The sequence below is a fragment of the Jaculus jaculus genome, chromosome 6 (genome assembly GCF_020740685.1).
Source record: "Jaculus jaculus isolate mJacJac1 chromosome 6, mJacJac1.mat.Y.cur, whole genome shotgun sequence".
Lineage (NCBI taxonomy): Eukaryota > Metazoa > Chordata > Mammalia > Rodentia > Dipodidae > Jaculus > Jaculus jaculus.
The window spans coordinates 95,941,148-95,967,358 of record NC_059107.1 but is presented as its reverse complement, the minus strand read 5'-3'; the positions used below and the strand labels follow the sequence as shown (position 1 = coordinate 95,967,358).

Here is a 26,211-nt window from a genome sequence, read left to right as displayed (position 1 = left end):
AGGGGCGGGCCTCGGGGCAGCGTAGGAAGGGCGGGGACCCGGATGTGTGTGGTGGCTGCGGCCGAAGAGCTCGTGTGCGGTGCTGAGAGGCCTATGGATGAGGAGGACGCGGCGGCCCCGGTAGGCGGGGATCGGGGGCGGGGTCCCGGAGGCCTGGAGTCTCCCCGGAGCTCGGGTCGGGGGGTCCTGGCGTTGGCTACAGAGTCAAGGGCGGGGCCCTGCACTCTGGTCATTGCTCTTCACCCCTCCTCCCGCTGCAAACCCTCCCCTAGTGCAGGGCCTGGGGGGCACTGGGCGTAGTCACCCCGACAGGTTCGGTTCGGTTTGTACCCAGGGTCTTATCTGAGTGACCGGCCAGGCTCCTGGGGCGAAGGCGGGACCCAGTGCAGCTGCCACTGACGGGTGCTAAGGCGAACCGGGTTTTCAGTAATCCTTCGGTCTGGCCGCCAGCATATACCTGGGTTCGAGCTGTGATTGAAGGGCCATGGAGGTCCTAGAGCTGTCCACAGGTGTGTCTACTCCTCTGGGCCACATGGTGGACTGTAACTACTGCAAAGAATCCTAACGTGCACATTGGAATCGAACTTAGCCTACCTGGGCTTGCTAAGCACTTACTGTATGCCGTGCGCTGTGCCCAGGGCTTGGGCGATGGGAAGAGACGAGTACTTCACCCTTTTTTCGCTTTTGGCTCTCAGGGCAAATTCATTCATTCATCAATCATCCATTCATTCGTTAATATGTTGGCACTGTGGGTTGTCAAAATACCAGAACGGAGGCAAGTGTGGTGGTGCACGCCTTTAATCCCAGCACTCTGGAGGCAGAGGTAGGAGGATCGCTGTGAGTTCGAGGCCACCCTGAGACTACATAGTGAATTCCAGGGCTAGAGAGAGACCCTCCCTCGGAGAAACAACCACCACCACAACAAACAAAACAAAAAACCCCAGAATGGTCCCACTCCTGTCCTTTACTGCTACCATTTTAGTGGCTGCCATCTGGAACTGCAGCCACCTGCATTCAGAGTGGGCTTTAAGATCTGATAAGCTTTAAAATCATATCATTCCTTGTTTATAATTTCCCATTGCTTTTGGAATAAAATCCAGACTCCTTACCGTGGTCTGTAGGGCCTTGATCTGTTTCCTGCTTTCCTATTCGGTGTCATTCCCCTTCCCTATAAATCACTGGCTCTGGCCTGTACTATGTCAGCTCTCGTCCACGCAAGGACCTATTCCTCGATTGTCACCTCTGCCTGAACTGCTCTTTCTTGGACTGTCACATTCATGCCTGGCTTCTTTTCAACTTACATGCACCGCTTTAGAGAGAACATCCCTGTCCATTGTTTGCCACCAGATTTTTTTTTTTTTTTTAACCTCCTCTGGCCAAAGTTGTCACGTGTACTTATTATCTGTCATGCCTCTTCTGCTCACTGGAATGGAAACCCTACGAGAACTGGAATCCATCCATCTTGTTCACAGCGTGTTTGTAGGACAGTGCACACAACAGGGGCCCAGTATGAATGAAAGGCTAGGGTGTTGGAGGTGCTTGGGCACGTGACCTGTGGTGCTGTCTCTATGTTCAAGGTTGCCCAGGCCGAGGTGTTCTGCGCAAGGCTCCGCTTCCTCCTCAGTCCTTTCTCTCCTCACAGGTTTGTTCTCATGAACAAGATGGATGACCTCAACCTGCACTACCGGTTTCTGAATTGGCGCAGGAGGATCCGAGAGATTCGAGAGGTCCGGGCTTTCCGATATCAGGAGAGGTTCAAACACATCCTTGTAGATGGAGACACTTTGAGGTGAATGAGGGAACTGGTTTCACATTTTCCTTTGCAGACCTTACAGGAGGGTGTTTCAGAAGAAGAGGACTGTTAACACTGAAGTGGAAGGGGGGGGAGGGCACTTGGCATCAGTGACTTTTTTTTTTTTTGGTTTTGGTTTGTTTTTTGTGAGGTAGGGTCTCGCTCTAGCCCAGGCTGACCTGGAATTCACTATATAGTCTCTGGGTGGCCTCCAACTCATAGTGATCCTCCTACCATTGCCTCCCAAGTACTGGGATTAAAGGTGTGCGCCACCACACCTGGCTCTGCCTTTTTTTTTTTTTTTTTTTTAATATTTTATTTATTTATTTGAGAGTAACAGACACAGAGAGAAAGACAGGTAGAGGGAGAGAGAGAGAGAATGGGCGCGCCAGGGCTTCCAGCCTCTGCAAACGAACTCCAGACGCGTGCGCCCCCTTGTGCATCTGGCTAACGTGGGACCTGGGGAACCGAGCCTCGAACCGGGGTCCTTAGGCTTCTCAGGCAAGCGCTTAACCGCTAAGCCATCTCTCCAGCCCTTTTTTTTTTTTTTTTTTTTTTAATTGTCATTTGAGATAGCCTAGTAGCCCAGGCTGGCATGAAACTTACGATCCTACCTCAGCCTCCTAAGTGCTACAGTTATAGGCACATGCCACCTCAGCCTGCTTAGGTCAACTCTTATTTTAGTCTGGCAGAGAAGGGATCCAACAAAGCCTGTCCTTATTGGAAGTGACAGTGACAGCGAACAGAGGCTGCTGGGACCAAGATCTTTGTTGAGAAGAGTGCAGTGGGTCTGTGTGGTCTGAGCCCTCTTCTGCTTACAACTCAGGAGCTGGTTGTAGTGACAAGGGGACCTTCCTAAGGCCATAGGCCTCCTGTTTGGAGAGGGACAGCTCTTTAGTACATCCTGCTTACCACCTCCATACCTTTATAGCCTTTGTCTTGTGTGGCTTTCTCTCTTTTCTGTCTTGAGCCCCCTCCCTAACTCCTTCTTAGGCTAACTCCTCTTTCACATAGTTATCACCTGAAAGGGGAAGGAAGCACTGTTACTTAGCCTTTAAGCAAGAAAGCTGAGGAGTAGGGACTGAGTAACTGTCTTCCGGTCTGTGCAGGCCTTTGGTACAGAGTCTGGAGACCGGCTGTGCTCTGGCTCCATTGAGGACAGAACCCAGAGGCAAGGGCCAAAGTTGCAGCACGCGGGGTGGATGTCAAACAAGGTTGTGAGTGCCCTAGTAGGCAATTAAGGAAGGCTTTTGCCTTTTGGAAATGAAGAAGCCAAGCCTGTTTTGGTTTAGTATGGGTTGGGTCTTGGCTGAAGGCAGCAGGAGGGGTGAGTCTCTTGTGAGGTGTGTGTGTGCGTGCGTGCGTGCAGATGTCTGGAAGTGTGAGCTGATGGGTTCTCTGTGCTGGTCCTCACAGGGTGGGGACTGGGGATGCTGAGGCCTTCTTCTCAACTCTTGGGCCTGCCTGCTAATAGAGCTCCTCCCTCATTCCTCCTTCAGTTACCATGGAAATTCTGGTGAAGTTGGCTGCTACGTGGCTTCTCGACCTCTGACCAAGGACAGCAATTATTTTGAGGTGACACAGCATTGGGTGGGCAAAGCAGGGGTGAGGGCATTAAGCTGTAAGGATATCTTTACTGGATTCAAGACCTTGTCCTTTCAGTTCTCCACCAGGGCTGTCCTGTTGGCTGGGAGAAGGGCACAGGGCAGCATGGCCCCCGATCTGAGAAATAAGTGCCCTGGACCTGGCACTCTGGCCCTTGTTCTATCTTACCCACCCATCCCCCCCTTTTTATTTATTTATTCATTTATTTTTATTTTTTTTGGTTTTTCGAGGTAGGGTCTCACTCTGGCTCAGGCTGACCTGGAATTCACTATGTAGTTTCAGGGTGGCCTTGAATTCACAGCAACCCTCCTACCTCTGCCTCCTCAGTGCTGGGATTAAAGGCGTGTGTCACCATACCTGGCTTTTTTTTTTTTTTTTTAAGGTAGGGTCTCATTCTAGTCCCGGTTGACCTGGAATTCCTGTATAGTCTCAGGGTGTCCTCAAACTCATGACGATCCTCCTACCTCAGACTCCCAAATGCTGGGATTTAAAAGCATGTGCCACCATGCCTGGCTTTCTCATACCTTCTTGCCAAGGTGGACTTTGACCCATGCCTCAGACTTAGACTTGTGTGTTTTCTTAGACAATCTACCAGCGTTGGCTTTTGCCTACCTTTCTTTTTAGCTTTTTAATAAAATTGTTTTTATTTATTTTTTGGGGGGAGGGGAGAATGGGTATGCCTCCAGCTACCACAAACGAACTCAAACAAACTCCAGATGCATGAGCCACCATGTGCATCTGGCTTATGTGGGTTCTGTGGAGTCAAACCTGGGTCCTTAGGTTTTGCAGGCAAGTGCCTTAAGTATCTTAACTGCTAGGCCATCTCTCTAGCCCTTTCCCTGCCCCCCCACCCCCAATGGTAGGGTCTCACTCTAACCCAGGCTGACCTGGAATTCACTATGTAGTCTCAGAGTGGCCTCAAACTCAGCAATCCTCCTACCTCTGCCTCCCCAGTGCTGGAATTAAAGGTGTGTGCCACCACGCCTGGCTCTGACTCTTTTTTTTTTTTTTGAGACAAGGTCTCACTTTTGTAGCCTTGGAACTCGGCATGTGACCCAGGCTGGCCTCGTGTTGATCCTCCTGCATCAGGTTCCCTGTACTGGGATTACAGGCGTGCACACCATGCCCCTCCTCTAAAGCTCAGGAATGGTTGTCTAAGTAACCATAGTGAAGAATCCCTCTTCTCCTCTCCCATCTTGTTTTCTAATTCCCAGGGCTTTGGTCTCTGGGCCCAGGCCCCTCTGACCACTCTGCACTCTGTTTCCCATCCCTGATAACTGTGTCCTGCTCTCGACCTTCCAGGTGTCTATTGTGGACAGCGGTGTTCGGGGCACCATCGCTGTGGGGCTGGTCCCTCAGTACTACAGTTTGGATCACCAACCTGGCTGGTTGCCTGACTCTGTAGCCTACCATGCTGATGATGGCAAGTGAGTGGCTCTGTCCTGTGGAGTTGGAAGTCATCCATCTTGAAGGATAAGCTACTTCCATATGGTTTTTCCTACTTCTTCCTGTTTTGGGGTGTTTTTAAAAAATTCTTCTCTTTTTATTTCTTTTTGAGGTAGGGTCTTGCTCTAGCCCAGGCTGACCTGGAATTCACTGTGGAGTCACAGGGTGGCCTTGAACTCACGTTGATCCCCCTACCTCTGCCGCCCGAGTGCTGGAATTAAAGGCGTGCATCACTATGCCTGGCTCTTAAATTCTTTTTTTTAATTTTTTAATTGTTATGTTATTATTTATTTGCAAGGAGAAGGGGTGGGGAGGGAGAGAGGAAATGGGTGTGCCAGGTCCTCCAGCCTCTGCAAACAAACTCCAGATGCATGCACCACTTTGCATATATGTCTTTACATGACCGGAAAATCAATCCCTGGTCATTATGTCTTGCAAGCAAGTGCCTTAGCAACTGAGCCATCTCTCCAGTCCCTTGGGGTTTACTTTACTTTCAATGTTCGGGTAGCCATCCTTACAGGTGCTCAGACTTTGGGGAGAAGGTGGCGCTCATGCCAGGTCTTCTGGAGTGACTGAAGGTGCTAGGGAGGGGTGGTGGTTACATGTCTGTGCTGCTGTCTCCTCAGGCTGTACAATGGCAGAGCAAAGGGGCGCCAATTTGGATCAAAGTGCAACTCTGGGGACCGGATCGGCTGTGGCATTGAACCTGTGTCCTTTGATGTGCAGACTGCCCAGATCTTCTTCACCAAAAACGGGAAGCGAGTGAGTGGGAAAGACTGAGAAGGTTCAAGTGGCTTTAAAGTGCTCACAGATTTGTGAATATGAATAGGAAGAGTCTGCCGGCTGGTGCTTGCCCAGGGACCCACACTTATTTTCCATCATGTTCTCCCTAGCCTCAGATGTACCTCAAGTCCCCTGTGTGTAAGAATAGATACTTTTTGGGCTGGAGAAGATGGCTCAGTAGTTAAGGCACTTGTCTGAAGAGCCTAATGACCCGAGTTCTATTCCTTAGTACCCACATAAAGCCAGATGCACAAAGTGACTCATGCATCTGGAGTCCCTTTGTAGCAGCTGGAGGCTCTGGTACACCATTCTGTCTCTCTTCTCTTTGTTTGCAAATAAATAAATATTAAAAAAAGAAAAGAAAAGACACCTTTTCTGCCTGGAGCAGCTGGGGACACAACCCTGGTGATAGACCCAGGGATACAAACTAGTATAACAAGCAGAAAAGCAGTGGAGGGCTGGAGAGATTGGTTAGCAGTTAAGGCACTTGCCTGCAAAGCCAAAGGACCTAGGTTTGATTCCCCAGGACCCACATAAGCCAGTTGCACAAGGTGGCACATGCATGTGGAGTTCATTTGTAGTGGCTAGAGGCCCAGACATACCCATTCTCTCTCTGTCTCTCTCAAATAAATAAATAAAAATATTTTTAAAAAAGCAGTGTTGCTGGGCATGGTGGTACACGCCTTCAATCTCAGCACTTGGGAGGCAGAGGTAGGAGGATCACCGTGAGTTCGAGGTCACCCTGAGACTACGTAGTGAATTTCAGAAGAGCCTGAGCTAGAGTGAGACCCTACCTCAAAAAACAAACAACAACAACAAAAAAGCAGTGGAGGGCTGGAGAGATGGCTTAGTGGTTAAGCGCTTGCCTGTGAAGCCTAAGGACCCTGGTTCGAGGCTCGGTTCCCCAGGACCCACATTAGCCAGATGCACAAGGGGGCGCACACATCTGGAGTTCGTTTGCAGTGGCTGGAGGCCCTGGTGCGCCCATTCTCCCTCTCTTTCTGTCTCTGTCTGTTGGTCTCAATAAGTAATAAACAAAATATTTAAAAAAAAAAAAAAGCAGTGGAAATTGTGGGGGCAGAAGTGAGTGATTTGGGGAAAGGTTAGGTGTGGCTACATAAGCTGGAGGAGCTCTGTGAAGTCTTGACTTCAGTACTTCCAGAGACGAGTGCCTTCGGGGTCTTATTTCCTCCTCTCACTTCTTCGCTTTCCTCTTCAGAGACAGTAGTGGTGATGAGAAGAGGAGATGAGAGCAGACAGAAGAAAGGGACACCCTACTTTCTCTTTTTATTCCCTCCTCTTCACCCTGCTGGGGGAGGATTGCTTCTCAAGCCGGGCGAGAGGTCGGCCTCCTTGGCAGCCAGGCCGCTGTGCTGCCTTTGGCTAGTGCATGTGGCCCAGAAGTACTTGGCAGCAGTTCCAGAGATTTGGGTTTGCCTTCTAGCTCTGTGGATTACCTTGCTTGGCCAGGAGTATTCTGCAAAGTTTAAAGCTTTTCTGAGCTGGGCGTGGTGGCACACACCTTTATTCCCAGCATTTAGGAGGCAGAGGTAGGAGGATCACAGGGAGTTCAAGGTCAGCCTGAGACTCCATAGGAAATTCCAGGTCAGCCTGAGCTAGAGTGAGACCCTACCTTCAAAAACAAAAAGCTTTTCTGCACCTCTGTGATAATTAGTGGTTTCATCATTTTAAAAGCATTCATGCTGGAGAGATGGCTCAGCAATCAAACTTGCCTGCTTGTGAAGCCTGCTGGCTTGGCTTTGTTTCCCCAGGACTTATGTAAAGCCGGGTACACAAAGTGGCTCAGGCATCTGGAGTTCATTTGCAGTGGCAAGAGGCCCTGGTAGGCCATTCTTTCTCTTTCCTCACAAATAAATGAATATAGATTTTTTTTTGTTGATTTTTTTTTTCGAGGTAGGGTCTCACTGTAGTCCAGGCTGACCTGGCACTCATTCTGTAGTTCCAGGCTGGCCTTGAAGTCACAGTGGTCCACCTACCTCAGCCTCCCAAGTGTAATATATACGTTTTAAAACATTTAATTTTTTTGAAGTTATTAGAGAGAGAGAGAGAGAAAGGGCATGCCAGGGCCTTTAGTCACCGCAAACAAACTCCAGATGCATAAGCCACCTTGTGCATCTGGTTTATGTGGGTCCTGGAGAATCGAACCTGGGTCCTTTGCCTTTGCAGGCAAGTGTCTTAACTGCTAAGCCATCTTTACCCCCCCTCCCCCCCTCCATATATATATACACATATATATGTATATATATATGATTTTTTTTTTTTTTGAGGTAGGGTTTCACTGTAGCCCAGGTTGACCTGGAATTCACTATGTATTCTCAGGGTGGCCTTGAACTCACGGGGATCCTTCTACCTCTGCTTTCTGAATGCTGGGATTAAAGGTGTGCACCACCATGCCCGGCTTTTGTATTTGTGTTTTATTGGGGTAGGGTCTCACTCTAGCCCAGGCTGACCTGGAATTCATTATGTAGTCTTAGGGTGGCCTGGAACTCAGGGTGACCCTCCTACCTCTGCCACCTGAGTGCTGGGATTAAAGATGTGCTCTACTACACCTGCCTTTTATATATATATATATATATATATATTTTTTTTTTTTTTTTTTTTTTGAGGTAGGGTCTTACTGTAGCCCAGGCTTGTATATGTTTATTTTTAAACTTTTTAAAATATTTAATTTTATTTATTTGAGGGCTACAGAGACAGAGAGAGGAGAGAGAGAATGGCCATACCAGGGCCTCTAGCCACTGCAAACAAACTCCAGATGCTGCGCCACTAAGCCATGTCTCCAGCCCTTATATATGTTTTTAAAAACATCCTTGGGGCTGGAGAGATGGCTTAGTGTTTAAAGGCACTTGCTTGCAAAGCCTGCAGCCCAGGTTCAGTTCATCAGTACACATGTAAAGCCAGATGCACAAAGTGGTGCGTGCATCTGGAGTTTGTTTGCAGCGACAGGAGGCCCTGACATGCCCATTCTGTCTCTTCCCTCACAAATTAAAAGGAAAAGTGCCCTGTGGGAACTAGATAAGCCATGGACATGGGAGCCAGATGGAAGCTCCTCCCTTCTTCCCTCCTTCTCTTGCAGGTGGGTTCCACTATCATGCCCATGTCTCCAGATGGTCTGTTCCCAGCAGTTGGCATGCACTCCCTGGGTGAGGAGGTACGACTGCACCTCAATGCTGAGCTGGGCCGTGAAGATGACAGCGTCATGATGGTGGACAGTTACGAAGACGAATGGGGCCGGCTGCATGATGTCAGAGTGTGTGGCACTGTAAGTAAGAGGCACTGGGGTGAGGTGTGTAGAACACTTGTGAGTTTGCAAACACCTCCAAATTACTTGGAGCAAGGACAGTGTCTTATTTTTTTTTTAAACCCTTGTGTTGCCGTCAGGTTTGCATTGCTGGTAGAAATCACCCAACCAAGAGCAGCTTGTGGGGAAAAAAAAAAAAAAAAGTTTATTTTGGCTTACAAGCTCCAGGGGGAAGCTCCATGATGACAGGGAAAACAATGGCATGGGCATAGAGTGGACACCATAAGGTGGACAATAGCAACAGGAGAGTGCCAAACACTGGCATGGGAAAACTGGCTGTAATTCCCATAAGTCTGACCCCAACAATATACATAATCTGTGGTGACTAAGGAATTGAACCCAGATCATCAGGCTCTGCAGAAAGTCCCTTAACTGCTGAGCTATCTCTCTAGGACTCTCCACCTTATTTATTTATTTATTTACAACTTCCATGATTGTAAACAATATCCCATGGTAATGCCCTCTCTCCCCCCCACTTTCCTCTTTGAAACTCCATTCTCCATAATACCCCCCCCCCCCCAATCAGTCTCTCTTTTATTTTGATGGCATGATCTTTTCCTCCTATTATGATGGTCTTGTGTAGGTAGTGTCAGGCACTGTGAGGTCATGGATATCCAGGACATCTTATGTCTGCGGGGAGCACGTTGTAAGGAGTCCTACCCTTCCTTTGGCTCTTACATTCTTTCCACCACCTTTTCTGCAATAGACGCTGAGCCTTGGAAGGTGTGATAGAGATATTGCAGTGCTGAGCACTCTGGTCACTTCTTTCTAGCACCATGGTGCCTTCTGAGTCATCCCAAGGTCACTGCCATCTGAAAAGAGAAGGTTCTGTATTAAAAGTGAAAATAGTGTTAATATATAGGTATGAACATTAAGAGACGTGCTTACTGGCAGTTTGGTAAGCATAGTATATACATTTAGCCAGACAGCAGCAGATGTTACACCCCTAGGGCTCATGACTACCCTGTTTTAGGTTTTCAGTATCAGGGACATATTTCCTCCCATGGAGCGGGCCTCCAGTGCAATAGAGGGCAGTTGGTTTCCACCATGACAGATGTGCCGCTATTGTACCCATTGGCTCATTTTGGCCTGGCTGGCAAAATCTATGACTTGCAGTGTCCACTGTTGAGTATCTTCACTGGTGATTTCTCTCCCTCCCATTGAACTGCATGCAGAATGGCTTCTTCCAGCTTTCTGTCAGCTGGTCTACATGGAGGAGGTCATCAGCTCAGTTCCAGTAGGATTTCTCAGTGGCCTTGCAGCCCAAGTATGTGGAGTCTTCAGCAACAGGGTCTTACCATCCATTCCTGTCCACCGTATTTATTGAGACTGGATTTCTCTGAACGCGGAGCTCACTGATTTGACTGTTTTCACTAGCCAGCTTATATCTGAGACCTGCCTGTCTCTACCTGCCAAGCCCTGGAATTACAGGCTTGTGCTGCCTTACTTGGCATATTTGAGTGCTGGGAATCTGAACTCAGGTCCTCATTCTTGTGAGAAGTGCTTTACTGATGGAACCATCTCCCCAGTGCTCCTGCCACCACCATACCCCTGCTGCACCCACTTCAGAGAGGATCATAAGTGGGCAGATGAATAGTTAGGATTCTCAGCTGGAGAGATGGCTTAGTGGTTAAGTGTTTGCCTGTGAAGTCTAAGGACCCCGGTTCAAGGCTCGATTCCCCAGTACCCACATAAGCCAGATGTACAAGGTGGTGCATGCATCTGGAGTTCATTTGCAGTGGATGGAAGCCCTGGTGTGCCCATTCTCTTTCTCTGTCTCTCCCTCTCAAATAAATAAAAATTTTAAAAAAGAAGCCAGGCGTCGTGGCACATGCCTTTAATCCCAGCACTCTGGAGGCATCAGTAGCAGAATCACCAAGAGTTCGAGGCCACCCTGAGACTACATAGTGAATTCCAGGTCAACCTAGGCTAGAGTGAGACCCTACCTCAGAAAACTGGGAAAAAAAAAAAAAAAGCAAAAAAGAAAAAAGAAAGAAAAGAAGAAGAAAAAGAAAAGAGTTAGGATCCCGAAGCCTCTAGAGCTTGCTTTCTTTCCCCTTCTGCTCAGACCTGCTGTAGTCTCTCGCTGGGGTTTTGAGTGTTCTTGGGGAGTGCCTGGACCTTGAGAGAGAGGTTGGGGTGGGGGAAAGAAGTTCTGTCTTTCTTTTGCTCCTCTTGCTGTTTTGGGACTGAATGGACATAGAGTTCAGGGTCTTGCCTTGACCTTGGTGACCTTCAGACCTCCCACTTCCAATTGTCCCTCTGCTGCCCTCTTTCTCCAGGCCAGGCCTTTTTCTCCACCCTTTGGCCTTCTCACCTCAGCCCAGGCTGTTTTCAAATTAGCCCGTGATAGTGGCTGTGGGAGGGGGATGGGCTGTGGGCAGGGCCTCTCCTTGTGGAGTTCAAGGCCAGGCTTGCTCAGGACAAGGCGGAAAGTGCTCTCCTGCTGCTTCACATGCTTGGCATCCCTTTTGGCTTTGGGGTACAAGGACCGCTGTGGCTGCGAGCTGAGGCCTCGCATACCCATTCCTTGACTCATCTGTCCTTTTGTCTCCCTTGTCCCATCATTTAGACAACATCCACAGAGTTGAACTTGGGCCTGAGCCAGGACCATGTTTCAGCTCTCTTTTCTGACCTCGCCTCCAGAGTGTTTTTCTGGCATCCTCTCTCTGCCTGGACCTGTCCCCACTCTGTTCCCAGCTCCTCCAGGCATCTCTTCTAATTGAGGCGGAGTCCTGTAGATATTATAAATAGTCTCCTTCCTCCCCACCCTCCCCTCGGAGCCCTCAGGCAACTCATTTAGGAGTTTTTTTTTCTTATTTAGGCGTAAACTGTGGAGCTTGGCTCTTCCCAGTTTAGGACAGCTGCCAGTGCGGGTCCACTACTCCATGATCACCTGCTCCCTCGCAGCAGGTTTGGGCAGGAACCATGTGCTTCTGTGTTGTGTTTTTGGTTTTTCGAGGTAGGGTCTCGCTCTAGTCCAGGCTGACCTGGAATTCAGTATGTACTTTCAAGATGGCCTCAAATTCATGGCTGTCCTCTTACCTCCTCGGCTTCCCAAGTGCTGGGATTAAAAATGTGTGCCACACAGTATATACCATTAGACTACACTCACTAACTCAATTGGGATCCAAGATTGGCTCCTCATGGTACAAACAGAGGGGGGAATGAAGGACTCAGGAACCAGATGGATGCCATGACAGGCTTCAGAGTCCTCAGTAGGCCTAAGTTTCTGTTTCTCTGGCAAGGTCTAAGTTCTTATCTTCCATTAAGGGTGGGTTTAACACTTCCTGGAAACTGATTATTCCATACATTCCTGTAGTCATAGATAAATTCAATTCCCCTAGCCCCAGCCCACCAACTTTGCCCGCCAAAACGCTAAGCCAATCAGAAGAGTACACTATTTAAATCAACCAATCACGTACCCATCCCCTTCTTCTATGTTCAAATCCCTATAAAACCCTACCCTCCCACTACTCAGGGCTCTTACACGGACCCACTGCCTTGGTGAAGTCAAGAGTCCAAGCTTAAGCCTGAAATAAAGCTCCTTGCCCTTGCATTAAAAAAAAAAAATGTGTGCCACCATGCCCAGATAATTTTTTAAAAAAATATTTTTTTAATTTATTTTTGAGAGAGAGAAAAGCAGGAAGAGATGGTGGGGTACATCAGGGCCTCTTGCCATTGCAAATAAACTCCAGATGCATGTGCCACCTTGTGCATCTGACTTTATGTGGTTACTAGGGAATCTAACCTGGGTCCTTTGGCTTTGAACGTAAATGCCTTAACTGCTAAGCCATCTCTATAGCCCTACATTTTCTCTCTCTCTCACTCTCTCTCTCTTTTTTTTTTTTTTTTTTTGCTTTTTTGAGGTAGGGTCTCACTCTAGCCCAGGCTGACCTGGAATTCACTCTGTATTCTCAGGGTAGCCTCGAACTCATGGCAATCCTCCTACCTCTGCCTCTTGAGTGCTGGGATTAAAGATGTGTGCCACCATGCCCGGCTAGCCCTACATTTATTTATTTATTTTTGGATTCTCGAGGCAGGGTCTTACTCTCTAGCCTAGGCTGACCTGGAATTCACTATGTAGTCTCAGGGTGGCCTCGAACTCAAAGTGATCCACCTACCTGTGCCTTCCAAGTACAGGGATTAAAGGTGTGCGCTACCATGCCCGGCTTATAGCTCTAAATTAAAAATACATTTTTTTGTTTATTTACTAGAGAAAAAGAGAGAGAACGGACACACCAGGGCCTTTAGCCATTGCAAGTGAACTACAGATGCATGTGCCACCTTGTACGTCTGTGCATCTGACTTATATGGGTACTGGGGAATTAGGCTTTGTAGGCAAACACCTTAACTGCTAAGCCATCTCTCAAGCCCCCTAAATTTAAAAAATAATTATGTATGTTAGCCAGGCATGGTGGCTCATGCCTTTAGTCCCAGCACTCGAGAGGCAGAGATAGGAGGATTGCCAACAGTTTGAGGCCACCCTGAGAATACCTAGTGAATATCGGTCAGCCTGAGCTAGAGTGAGACCCTACCTGGAAAAGCCAAAATAAATAAATAAATAAAATGAAAATTTATGTATGTTAACAAGGAGAGAGTAGGTAGAGAGGAGAGAGAATGGTCAAGCTAGGGCCTCCTGCCATTGCAAACGAACTCCAGACATATGCACCACTTTGTGTATCTGGCTTTACGGGGTGTTGAGGAGCCCTTCCCTGGATCCTGGGTCCCTACCGCTATCGCAGCCTGTGTCTTTCACCTTGGGTGGTAGTCTCATTAGAGGGCTCAAGAGCCATGGAGATTTTTTTTTCTCAATTTTTATTAACATTTTCCATGATTATAAAAAGTATCCCATGGTAATACCCTCCCCCCCTACTTTCCCCTTTGAAATTCCATTCTCTATCATATCCCCTTCCCCTCTCAATCAGTCTCTCTTTTATTTTGATGTCATGGTCTTTTCCCCCTCTTATGATGGTCTTGTGTAGGTAGTGTCAGACACTGTGAGGTCATGGATATCCAGGAGTCCTATCCTTCCTTTGGCTCTTACATTCTTCCCGCCACCTTTTCCACATTAGACCCTGAGCCTTGGAAGATGTGATCGAGATGTTACTCAGTACTCCAGTCACTTCTTTCTAGCGCTATGATACCTTCTGAGTCATCCCAAAGTCACTGCCATCTGAAAAGAGAGGATTCTGTACCCAAAGTGAGAATAGCATTAATATAAGGGCATAAATATTAAGAGAAGTGCTTACTGGGCAGTTTGATAAGCATAGTATGTACATTTTTCTAGACCTCAGCAGACGTTACACCCCTAGGGCTCATGACTACCCCTGTTTTAAGTTTTCAGTATCAGGGATGTGTTTCCTTCCATGGAGCAGGCCTCCAGTCCAATTGGAAGGCAGTTGGTTTCCACCATGACAGACGTGCTACTATTGCACACATTAAGAGCCATGGAGATTTGGGAGAGCCTTGGATCTGACCGGATCTGAGCTTTCTCAATGGGATATTGTTCATAAGTTAGTTGGAAGTATTCTTTGGTGTGCAGGACATTGAATGTCTTGGGCGCTCATACACCGGTGTTGGTATCTCTTTCCCTGATTTCATTGTGGCAGCCCAAAATTCCCTTTTCTACTGAGAACAGTTCCAGAGAAAAGGGAAGAGACTTGTTTAAATATCAAACAGGCAATAGTTAGGGAAAATAGGCCCAAATAGTTGTTCTTTGTCCCTATCTGCTACCTTTTCCACTAATACTAATGGTCCCCTACTTAGGAGTTTCCAACTGAGCTAGAAAGATGGCTTAGTGGTTGAGGTGCTTGCCTGAAAAGCCAAAGGACCCAGGTTCAGTTACCCAGGACCCATGTAAGCCAGACACACAAGGTGACACATGCATGTGGAGTTTGTTTGCAGCGGCTGAATGGCATGCCCATTCTCTCTCTCTTTCTCTGTCTCAAATAAATAAAAATCAAATATATCACAAAAAAGAGCTTCCAACTGAGATGGTATGACAACTATTTGCACTCAATAGGAAATATTTCAAATTTTGAATTTTGATTTTTTTTTTTTCTTAGCTTCGCAGGATATTCTGTTGTGTTGGGTGTGATAGCCAGGTGCAGCTCCCAGACAGTCAAAGTGAGAAGGAACTGGCACGTTGAAGTGCACGGTGTACCAGGCTTTAACGTTTAGGGGGCAAAGTGTAGCCAGTGTTTCCTTCCAGACACCCCTCCCTCTGGTCTCTTCCTTATGTATTCCAGGCTGATTTTGAGCTCATTTTGTACCAAGATGACCTTGAACTTTTTTTTTTTTAACTTATTTATTTGCAAGCATAGAGAGGGAGAGAGAGAGAAGAGAGACAGACAGGGAGAGAATGGGCACTGCAAATGAGCTCCAGATACATGCACCACCTTGTGCATCTGGTTTATCTGGGTCCTGGGGAATTGAACCTGGGTCCTTTGGCTTCATAGGTAAATGCCTTTACGGCTAAGCCATCCCTCCAGCCCTACCTTGAACTTTAAAAAAAATTATTTTGTTTTTTTCAAGGTAGTGTCTCACTCTAGCCCAGGCTGTGGAATTCACTCTGTAGTCTCAGGATGGCCTGCACTCATGGTGATCCCCCCCCCCCCCCCCCCCCCCCCCCCCCCCCGTGCTGGGATGAGAGGCTCGCGTCACCACACCCGGTGACCTTAACTCTTGATCTTCCTGCCTCTGCCTCTGCCCCTCTGCCCCTCTGCCCCTCTGCCCCTCTGCCCCTCTGCCCCTCTGCGCCTCTGCGCCTCTGCGTGTTGGGATTACAGGCATATGGTACTGTGTGGCACTCGGGATCAGACCCCGATCTCATGCAAGCTATGCAGTCCCTCTACCAACTGAGCCACTCCCTAGTTCTAGTGCATTTTCAGTGGGGATTGGTCAGTTTAGGATGGGTCCATGGAAATGTCCCCTGTAGCAAGTGGAGGAGCATCTCCATGGGCTTTTACCAAACCTGCCCTTCTGAGGCTAGTTGTCTCCTCTCTCCCATTCTTTGCCTCATGAGTTGGCTTGAGTTCTTAGGTTTAAATTCCTACTCCCCTGGGAATTTCCAGACTGTTGTCTTTAGTTAGCTAAGGCCCTTTGAGATGACCGACTTGACTGTCTCGCTGCTCTGTTACTCTCAGCCCTTCCTCACTTTTGGGGTCCTAGTTATCCTCTCTCTTCTCTTCTCACTGGTTCTTCCGATATAGAAGAGCAAACTTGACACCTGACTTTGTTTTCTCCCTCAAAAATTTCATTATACAAGATTTCAAACAGGAGCTAGGGAGATGGCTCAGCATTTAGGCGCTTGCTGGCAAAGCATGCTGGTCCTGATTCAGTTCCCCAGTATCCATGATGTAAAAAGCCAGATGCACAGAGTTCAGCATGTCTTCTTCTTCTTTTTTTTTTTTTGGTTTTTTGAGGTAAGGTCTCACACTAGTCCAGGCTGTCCTCTCAGGGTGGCCTTGAACTCACAGCGACCCTCCTACCTCTGCCTCCTGAGTGCTGGGATTAAAGGCCTGCGCCACCACGCCCGGCTTCTTTCTTTTTAAGTAGTATAGAGAATACCCATGTACCCACATCCTAGATTCAACATTTGCTAATATTTAGTTGGCTTGTTTGATCCAAGTCTCTGTATAGACAGACGTGGCCCTTGAGTGAATTCTGCTGCCTTCTGTGACCTCAGTTTGCCCTCGTTTATAAGAGTCCCCAAACCTTTAGAGGGCTGAGGATGTTGAAGAATTACTGCTTCCCCAGGCTTTGCCAAGTGAGGTCATGTATGGCGGGTGGGGTGGGGGACTGTCGATACAGTTGTGGAATTAGACCCAGTGTGTCTTTGTTTGCTGTTCAGAGCTCCCTGACAACTACTTAGTGACAGCAGCAGCTTTGGTACACAAAAGGAGGTGTATGAGTCCCCAGCCCTCCAGGTCCCTCCCTACGCCCAACCCATGAGGAAGCTCCGTCGGGGTTTGAGCTGGAGACTTAAACTTGGATTCTGTTTCAGCTCCTTCTAGGTCCTCAGGGCCGAGCCTTCCCTTGCTGCTGTTGAGAGGGATTAGTGTCTCTACTGGCTGGTGGCCAGTTGGGGGGGGGGGCGGTGGTACAGAGGCCCTGCAGCTGACTAAGTGACTGTGTGGAGCCCACCGGTGGGGGAGGCAGGGTTTCTTGAGACCTGCAAAGAAAGGGTTTCTTCCACCCTCAGCAAAAATACAGAAGAGGGCTGGGGAAATGGCTTAGCAGCTAAGGTGCTTGCTTGTAAAGCCTAAGGATCCGGGTTCAATTCCCTAGGACCCATGTAAGCCAGATGCACAAAGGGGTGCATGTGTCTGGAGTTTGTGTGTAGTGGCTAGTGGCCCTGGCGTGACCATTATCTCTTTCTGTCTGCCTCTTCCTCTGTCTCTCTCTCTCTCAAATAAATAAATAAATAAATAAAACATTTTAATAAAAAAAAAATACAGGAGCCGGGCGTGGTGGCGCACGCCTTTAATCCCAGCACTCAGGAGGCAGAGGTAGGAGGATCACTGAGAATTTGAGGCCACCCTGAGAGTACATAGTGAATTCCAGGTCAGCCTGAGCCAGAGTGAGACCCTACCTCAAAAAAAAAAAAAAAAAATACAGAAGACAGCCGGCCGTGGTGGCGCACGCCTTTAATCCCAGCACTTGGGAGGCAGAGGTAGGAGGATCACCGTGAGTTTGAGGCTACCCTCAGACTCCATAGTGAATTCCAGGTCAGCCTGGGTTAGAGTGAGACTCTACCTCAAAAAGAAAAGAAAAAAAAAAATATGTAAATCTAAAAAAGCCCTCGCAACTCACTTTATCTACTCATTACCTGTCTTTTTTTTTTTTTTTTTTCCCCCCGAGGTAGGTTCTCACTCTAGCTCAGGCCGACCTAGAATTCACTATGTGGTCTCAGGATGGCCTCAAACTCACGGCGATCCTCCTACCTCTGCCTCCCGAGTGCTGGGATTAAAGGCATGTGCCACCACGCCCAGCTATAATTTTTTTTTTAATATAGAAATAATAGTATTGATATTGTTAAACAGAGACTTACAAAGTGAATGTAACTTGTGCAGAGTTAGTGGCTACTAAGTAATAGGAGTTCAGATTTGAACCGGGTTTTGGCCTCTTGCAAACTAAGAAGCAGCGGCGGCACAGAGATTAGCACTCAGATCCAGACAACTGAGACCCTGGTGCTGTGCCTCCGCCCTGCTGGTAGTCAGACAAGGATCTGTGAAGGAGGCAGACTCCCTGCTCTGGTGAAGGCTCCGGAGGGCTTGCTGGGAGCCGGAGAGGAGCCATTGATTTTGGGTGGCTGCCCTGAGTGAGGGTAATTCCATTCTTGAAGAGGGCCTGTGGCACCGGGCCAGTCACCCAGGACGTCAGCAGTCTTCCCCAGTGCTCTGCGGGAGCCAGTAGGCGTGGGTTGGAGTTCCATGTCAGGGCAGGTCGTCCTCCTGGCCTCTTGGCCTTAGGAAGCATCCCCACCCTGTCCTTAGGACTATAGCAGCTGCCCTCTGTGGGTTGAGGCTGAGGGAATGGTTGGGCGGGTTTTCCCAATGCTCATGGTCTGGATCATGGTCTTTAGATCATGGGACTGGAGAACATTCTGTTTCCTCCAGAGGCCAGTTGAATAGAGTCAATGGGTCAAGGGCAACTGTGGGGTCTGCCATCCAGCTCTGCAGTGCTGGGTGGAGAGTGTATTGTGGCCTGCTTGATGGATGAGCTTAATATGCACCAAACCACCTTCCCGAGCTGACTGAGGATAGATGCTGAGCAGGAGTCCAGACTGAGGAGCATAGCAAGGGCTGCAGACAGCATGCACCGGGCCTGAGCCTGGGTGTGGGCTAGGGTGGGTCGCATGCACCCCCTGGTGTCCGTCCCCCCCCCATCAGCTCCACCACTCTTGGGAGAGGACAGCAGCATGGTCTTGAGGAATCTGTGACCCTCCCTTCCTGCTCTGAAGGGAGATGTGCATGTAGGACCAGTCTCTGCTGGAGACAGCAGGTCTTCACACTAATGCACATGAGCTCAATTCCTTTCCTGTTCAGGCAAGAATGTTTCAGAGAGCCGAGGACGTCCCAAGGCCTGTGTCGAGGAGCCCCTCAGGGAGTGCGCTTCTTGCAGGATTGCAGGGGAGGGATGGTAGACCAAAGTCTTGAAGGACAGTTGGGTTAATTAAAATGGGATTAAGGAATCTCAGGCAGTGCAAGGGTGGGGGTTAAAGGGGATGGAGTTGAGTCATAGCCCCACTATTACCATGACATCTGATAGGTAAGTCCTCCCAGATTGGGGGTTGCTGCCCTGTCATGCCTAGGCAGGATCATGTAGGACTGAGAGTCCTAGAACCAACTGGGCACTGCCCTCCCCTCTCTGGCCCACTACCCTGCCCTAGCCTGAGTGAAGGCTGGGAACTGAGGGCCTCCTGTCTGTCTTCATTTTATCCTCTCCCCATATTACAAAAAGGTAAAGTTGCTCTCTGGGGGGGTTCCTGGCTCCCTTCGGCATCTCCCTGACCCAGTGATGAACAGCTTTGTTCAAGGCAAATCAAAAAGATCTTGAGAAGTCAGTCTTATCCAGGCAGAATTGGCATCTGAGCCTGTCCCCTTCCTCCAAATATCTGGCCGTCTAACTTCTGAATCCTCCCTATCTCCCATTAAGCCTCTTGTCACAGCCTCATCTTCACCTCTCCTTTAAGAAGGAAAGCCTGGGAGGTCATTTAAGGAAAATAGACCCCAGACTAGGGATGGAGCTTCCTGGTGGTGTGCCTCTGGATCACTGTGCTGCTCAAAGAGAGGCATCCCACCAGGGGTTCCACTCACTCGGTTTCCCCCTCTCTCCAATCCATGTTCTTTCCTGCCTGTATAAAACTTTGAGGGCGCTCTAGGATTCTGGTTTTATTTTTCCCTTTCAGCCAGGGGAGTTTGTCAGACCCATGAAACCGATACCAGGGTGCTTTGGACCTGGTTTCCAGGGTGGTGTCAACCTGACCCATGATTCCTCACTTCTTACCCCACAGCTGCTGGAGTACTTGGGGAAAGGCAAGAGCATCGTGGATGTGGGGCTGGCCCAGGCCCGGCACCCGCTGAGCACCCGCAGCCACTACTTTGAGGTGGAGATTGTGGACCCTGGAGAGAAATGCTACATCGCCTTGGGGCTGGCCCGGAAGGTGTGCCTTTTTGTTGTTGTTTTGTTTCCCTCTATGTAGCTGCTAGGTCTGGGGTTGTTGGGCTGCTGCCAGGAAGTGCTGGGGAAACCCAGGTAGGGTGTGTGTACCCACACAAGGGAGCGTGTGGGCGCCGAGGGTGTGGGGAGTGAAGCTGAGACAGCACAGTTGTAGGTATCTGCTGTGTAAGAGTACAGGCCCTGGCCTTGAAGGTAAGCACTTTCCTGTGTCACTTCTGTCCACAACCCAGAGCCTGCAGTGTAGGCTGCTAGCCTGTACCCAAAGCTTGCTTTCTGCTGTCTTCTTTTGTGCATGATACCATAGATCTTTATCTTTTTGTTGCAGGATTATCCCAAGAACAGGCACCCTGGCTGGAGCAGAGGGTCTGTGGCGTACCATGCAGGTGAGGGGGCTTTGGGGAGGTAGGACACTCATTCCCCTGTTCCCTTCCCAGGCTGCTCGGGCTTCCTTCTCATCTGTTTTCCATCCTGGCCCCGAACACCAGGGGCGGGGGGAAAGTGGGGCCAAACTGGACATTCCAGGCCTCTGAGCTGGCTCCCTTTTGCCCTTCCTACAGATCTGCAGATTGCTCATTTTCTTTTTTTAGTCTGTAGGGCTTTCTTGAGAAGACAAATTCTTTTTTTTTTTTTTTTTGAATTTATTTATTTGAGAACAACAGAGAGAGAAAGGCAGATAGAAAGATAATGGGCTTGTCAGGGCTTCCAGCACAGTGCAAGTAAACTCCAGACACGTGAGCCCCCTTGTGCATCTGGCTAACGTGGGTCCTAGGGAATTGAGCCTCGAACCGGGGTTCTTAGGCTTCACAGGCAAGCACTTAACCTCTAAGCCATCTCTCCAGCCCGAGAAGACAAATTCTTAGTGCCTTATGTCCCCTCTTCCCTCCCCTCCCTGGCTTGCTCATCCTGGGGCCCCTCTCCTTTCTTCTGACCAGTTCTCCCTCAAGCTGATGGATATTACGTCTTAAAAAACAAACAAACAAACAAACAAGAACAAAAACCTGAGCCACATGTGGTGGCGCACACCTTTAATCTCAGCACTTGGGAGGCAGTGGTAGGAGGATCACTGAGTTCAAGGCCACTCTGAAACTACATACTGAATTCCAGGTCAGCCTGGGCTAGAGTGAGGCCCTACCTTGAAAAACTAAAAAAGAAAAAAAAAAAAACCTGCCATATTTGTCTCATCTTGTGGGTTGTAATGTCAGCCTCTTCTTCAAGTGTGTCCTCTTCCCTCCCTTCAACAGATGATGGGAAGATCTTCCATGGCAGTGGGGTGGGGGACCCCTTTGGGCCACGCTGTTACAAAGGGGACATTATGGGCTGTGGAATCATGTTCCCCCGGGACTACATTCTGGACAGTGAAGGTGAGTAGGGTCAGGGAGCAGCCAAGGCTGCTCAGGGCACAGGGTGTGTGGTACCACAGGATCTCCCATTTCCTGTCTCCTAGGAGACAGCGATGACAGTTGTGACACAGTGATTCTGTCTCCGACTGCTCGGGCTGTCCGCAATGTCCGAAATGTAATGTACCTGCATCAGGAAGGAGAAGAGGAAGAAGAGGAAGAGGAGGAGGAGGAAGACGGGGAGGAAATCGAGCAGGAACATGAGGGCAAGAAGGTGGTGGTGAGTAAGGTGTCTTCTGCCTGCTCTGGAGTCCTGGTGGGTGGGGGGGCACAAAATCTGGGGGTGGCCTGAAGTGACAGGGCCTGCTGATTTATAGCCTCAGTACGCCCTCTTCTGGTTACTTTTCATATTGCCTCAAGTGTCTCCTAAAGTCTATTTTGGGAGTTGGGGGCGATGAGCTTCAGGTCTGAGTAATTCCAACATCCTCAGAGAAGAGGCTAGAGCCCATTTCCTCCTTCCTCTTCTAACTTCCACTGCCAGGTTTTCTTCACCCGGAATGGCAAGATCATCGGGAAGAAGGATGCTGTTGTCCCTTCTGGAGGCTTCTTCCCCACCATTGGAATGCTGAGCTGTGGGGAAAAAGTGAAAGTGGACCTGCATCCCTTGAGTGGTTAGGGGCTCCTCACACCTTCCCCTCTTCCCTCTGTGTCCTCCCTTCTGCCCTCCCCTGGGGTTTTCTCTCCAGCAGGTCAGCCCTGGTTTCGGGGAGCATCAATCTTCCCCCTGATAGCCCAGGCCCTGGTCAGGCTCCACCTTTCTGAGCCAGGGCCCCCTTTATCCTCGGTCTCTGGGCTCAAGCCTAGAGCCCCTAGTTGGACAGGATCGGACCCAAAGAACAGTGTTGGTATATGGGAGGGTCCCTCTTGTTTTGCTCAGCGGGCACATGGATCCCCCTTTCTCTCACTGGCCCTGTGTGAGTAGAGAGGAGTGAGAGACCATCTCGGCTGCTATTTGGGCATGACACTTTGCAGAGGGTGGAGTCGAGGCAGCCTGTCTCCTACTTACCACCCATTTCCCCCTGAATTCTCTTTTTCATTCCCTGTCCTCACTTTGTGAGCCAGTTGCTGCTGTCTCCCCCTGGCTGGGCTAGGGGGTCTGTCTTGGCCATCTCTCCTTTTACTGGCTGTTGACCAGAGAAGGCTCCTCTAAGATCTCCATTACCTCCTTGGAGAGATGTCCTCCTGCCTGGGCAGGCGCTATCATCCCACAGAAAGCCTGCGCCTGGCTCCCCCACCTGTCCGCACAGGGTGTTCATATGTGTGTGAGAGGAAGGGGCCATGTGGTGGCCAGGGACTGCGGCCTTCACTCCCGTCTCCCTGACTGCTCTCCCTTCCGGAGGCCCTGGCTTCCTGGGTGGAGGCTCAGGCACTGGGGCACGCGCCATGCTGCTGCCGGGTGCCCGGGAGGAGTGGCTCAGCCTCACATTCCCCTTTCACCTGCCCCATTCCCCCGGCTTGCTGCTTGTGCCAGTTGCCTGTTTTGCTTCAGTGTTTAATTCTAGCACTTACGTAGACCCACCCTCCAGCCGTCTTAGCTCCTCCCCTCTGCTCTTCAGCCCGTCCCTTGCACCAGTGAGGGAAGGCAGGCAGGCAGGCAGGCAGGCAGGAGCTGTTGGCCTTGGTTTGCACAGAGTGGGTAGGGCCGTGCGCAAGGTGGGCCCAGTGTTGTCCTGTTGGGGCTTTACTTGGTCTTCCCTTCAGGCCCCGCACTATGATGTTTGAAATGTATGTACAGATCAGAGATGTTTATACAGCCAATAAAGATGGAGTTTCCGTATTTATCAGGACAGCCAGATAGGAATCCTTTCCCCCAGCGCAGAAGGACAGGGCTAGTGGGTACGGACAGCGGAGGACAGAGTCCCAGGGTATCTATGGGTCGCTCTTATGCCCTCCAGGGGATGCCCACAGGAAGTGTAGGTATGCTTCTGAGAGACACAAGCCTTCGATTTCCCTGTGAATAAGTATCAAGTCCTGAAAGTTTATAGAAATTCTTTATTATTACACAAAAATAGACTCTCTCTCTTTTTTTTTTTTCCTCTTCTGTTCATGTGATCCCACTGGTCTCTGCTCAGAGGGGAGGCGGAAGGAGTGACTCGCTCGCACACCTCTCCCCTCTCTCCACTGTACTGGGGCCGGCACGGCGGGGTGAAGCTGGCAGGGTCCCTCCCCCCTACAGCTGATGCTCTTCAAGTGGAGCTGTCCAGACCCCCTCCAGGGCTCGACTGTTGATATCCCTCACCCCTCACACACGTCTCTGCCATCTGCTCAACGTGCAAGGTCATCTCCCGGGCCCTTCCACTTAGCTTAGCAGGCTAGGGGTGGGAAGAGCAATGGCCAGGACTGGTGGCACTCCCCCTTTTTTGGAGGAGTGTGGGCACCTGAAGCTCCTGGATCCAGGCCAGGGCAGTGAGGCTGTGGGGTGCTGGGAGCTCGCAGTGTTGATGTGGGCTTGGAGCTTGTGGCCTTCATTTTCTCTGGCCCAGTAGAACTTTGGTGATGAAGGTGACAATGGCGCCTGCTGGTTGATCTGGGTCAAGCTCCGCAAAGAGGTGACAAACATTTTCCCAGGGGCTTCCTGGCTTCTTGGCCACAAAACCAAAGATCCTATGGTGACAAAGCCAGGAGGGGCTTTTGCATCACTTCCAGAGGAGGGGTAGGGGGACGTTGCTGGCCATGGTGGAGTGACTCATGCTAGGGCTGGGAGGGATGGAAGTGCTCACAGGGGAGACTTACTTGGCGGTGGTCCCATCTGGGTTGGTCCATCTGTAAAGGAAGAGCCATGAAGGACTACAGCCCAAAGCACAGTTCCTGAGGGGAAATGGGCTGGGCCTGGTGGGGACTTTGGGTGTGGGGGAGGCTTGGAGTTTCACCTGCGGTCCTGGGGGTCAGTGCTAGAGAAAGTGATGCTGCTCACTGGGTAATGGCGGCGAAAGAAGAGCCTGTGTGGAAAGAGGTGGGGAAGGAAAGTCCTGTGGAAACCCAGGCCCCCAGGGACCTTACTACACTTTCACAGGACGGGGGCTTATACTCACTTCCTCTGGTTGTCTGTCAATGTGATACCCTGCGCTGAGACCTTGAAGTGGACAACTGCTGGTGTTGGCCGGGGGCTGCAGTTCAGAGCTGCAGAACTGGCCCTGGCCACAGCCTGGGGGCCAGTCAAAGACTCTGTCTCCACTGAGGTCAGGTAGAGCACACTGCAGGCTAAGGGGCAGGAAGTGGGTCGAGGAGTGAACACAGCTCTCTCAGGTCTTCAGCCACCCTCTATCCTCCCAGTCCTCAGTCTCTTCCACCGGCACGTTCCCTGACCACTGCTGCCAGTGCTCTATAGTCACACTGGCGAGTTAGAAAGGCTGGGGTCTAAGGCAAGGCACACTGGGGGAGGCCTGAGGATCTGTAGTCTCAAATTCTTCCCTGTGCCCCTGCTGCGATTCCCCTTTCCCACCTCCTGCCTTTGAGGGTTAAACGAGCCTCCTCCAGGCCTGTCAGTGGCCCTGCCCTGAATCTACAGCACCTCCCTGGCATCCAGGGAGGGAGGGGACATGTATACCTGCGCCCTGTCGCAGGAGATCTGCCGCTGTGCTCATGTTGGTGGGCACTGGGGCCTCTGGGGCTTCTTCGAGAGGATCTGAGGGAAAGAAGGGCCACCAGGGAAGGTCGCGTGGGGAGGTGTCCCTAGATGCTGGATTCCCTCGGCCATACCGAGGGAAGGCTGGGAGCCAGGACCTCTGCATCTGCCTGCAGCGGTGGTTAAGAGCAGTACAGACGGACCACCCACCTTTACTGGGAATGCGCAGGCAGCAAGGCAGGGAGATGGGGGAGATGGAGTGTTGCGAGACCAGGGCGGACAGGCTGCCTGTTGGGGAAGAGGGGAGAAATGTCCTGAGGAGCCCAGATAGCCCTTGTTTTCACTTCCATCGGCTGGGGGCCTCTCCCTAAACCAACCCAGGCTCCTCCTGCTCACCAAAGTAGGGTTCGCTGGGACAGCCCCTGATCTTCACTCCTTTGGGGCCAGTCTCAATGAGAAAATGGCGAACCAGCTGTTCTGATGGGTCTCCTGAATGGAGGGAGGGACAAGGAGCGTCAGGCTTCAGAGATCCCAGCTTCCCTGCTGATGGGGATGCTTTCCTCTTCCTGTTGCAGACTTTTCTTGCCCCTCCCTTCTATGGAGGTGTCCCATGGCCCCATAACTCCCAATAATTACCCTGCCTCTACCTCTCCCTGCTCCACTCCTTGGGCGTTGTGTACCTTTCCACGGCTGGGCGCTAGGTGGGGGTGTAGCCACTTTGAGGGCCAGTCCGTAGGCTCCTTGGAATGAGTGGCTGTCCCTGATCAGGAAGGCTCCAGTGTCCTTGTTCTTCAGTAGGGCAATGGCTGTGGGGCAGCGGGGAAGGTTGGAGGGCACAAGTTTGCAGGGTGGCCGAGTGGGCCCCACAGAGCCTCCTATCCCGACAGCTGCAGCACAGCCAAGGGGCAAGTGAGCAGAGAGGAGCCAAGGGTCCCACTAGCGAGCCTTGCAGCCATGACAGACCCTGGCGGAGGGGCAGGGTTCAGGCATTGACAACTCACCTTGATCACGGGACAGGTGTGGCTTGTACCAGAACTTGGATGTATCCTGGACGAACTTAACATTGGTTTGGCTGTCTTGTGAAGGGGGATCTAGGGTAGGAGGGGACTGTGCT

At 50.3% G+C, this 26,211-nt stretch overlaps 2 protein-coding genes across 6 annotated transcripts in view; one reads left to right on the top strand and one right to left on the bottom strand.

Annotated features, from left to right (window-relative positions):
• Spryd3 (SPRY domain containing 3) lies at positions 1-23,550 on the top strand. Its single transcript, XM_004649883.2, has 11 exons — positions 1-120; positions 1,643-1,789; positions 3,292-3,367; positions 4,700-4,824; positions 5,470-5,605; positions 8,724-8,909; positions 19,969-20,118; positions 20,461-20,518; positions 21,377-21,496; positions 21,580-21,752; positions 22,014-23,550. The coding sequence occupies exons 1-11, from the start codon at positions 98-100 to the stop codon at positions 22,146-22,148; spliced, it is 1,329 nt and encodes a 442-aa protein (XP_004649940.1). The 5' UTR covers positions 1-97; the 3' UTR covers positions 22,149-23,550.
• The window catches only part of Tns2 (tensin 2), an 18,283-nt gene continuing 15,576 nt past the window's right edge, over positions 23,505-26,211 (bottom strand). For all 5 annotated transcript variants that reach the window (XM_045152855.1, XM_045152854.1, XM_045152853.1 and 2 more), the window contains 9 exons: positions 26,099-26,188; positions 25,778-25,903; positions 25,494-25,586; positions 25,308-25,385; positions 25,080-25,157; positions 24,565-24,733; positions 24,403-24,471; positions 24,266-24,295; positions 23,505-24,136 (listed from right to left, as the gene is read on the bottom strand). In XM_045152855.1, coding sequence (XP_045008790.1) covers positions 23,998-24,136; positions 24,266-24,295; positions 24,403-24,471; positions 24,565-24,733; positions 25,080-25,157; positions 25,308-25,385; positions 25,494-25,586; positions 25,778-25,903; positions 26,099-26,188 — 872 coding nt within the window. In that variant the 3' untranslated portion in view covers positions 23,505-23,997. The remainder of the gene's footprint in view (positions 24,137-24,265; positions 24,296-24,402; positions 24,472-24,564; positions 24,734-25,079; positions 25,158-25,307; positions 25,386-25,493; positions 25,587-25,777; positions 25,904-26,098; positions 26,189-26,211) is intronic.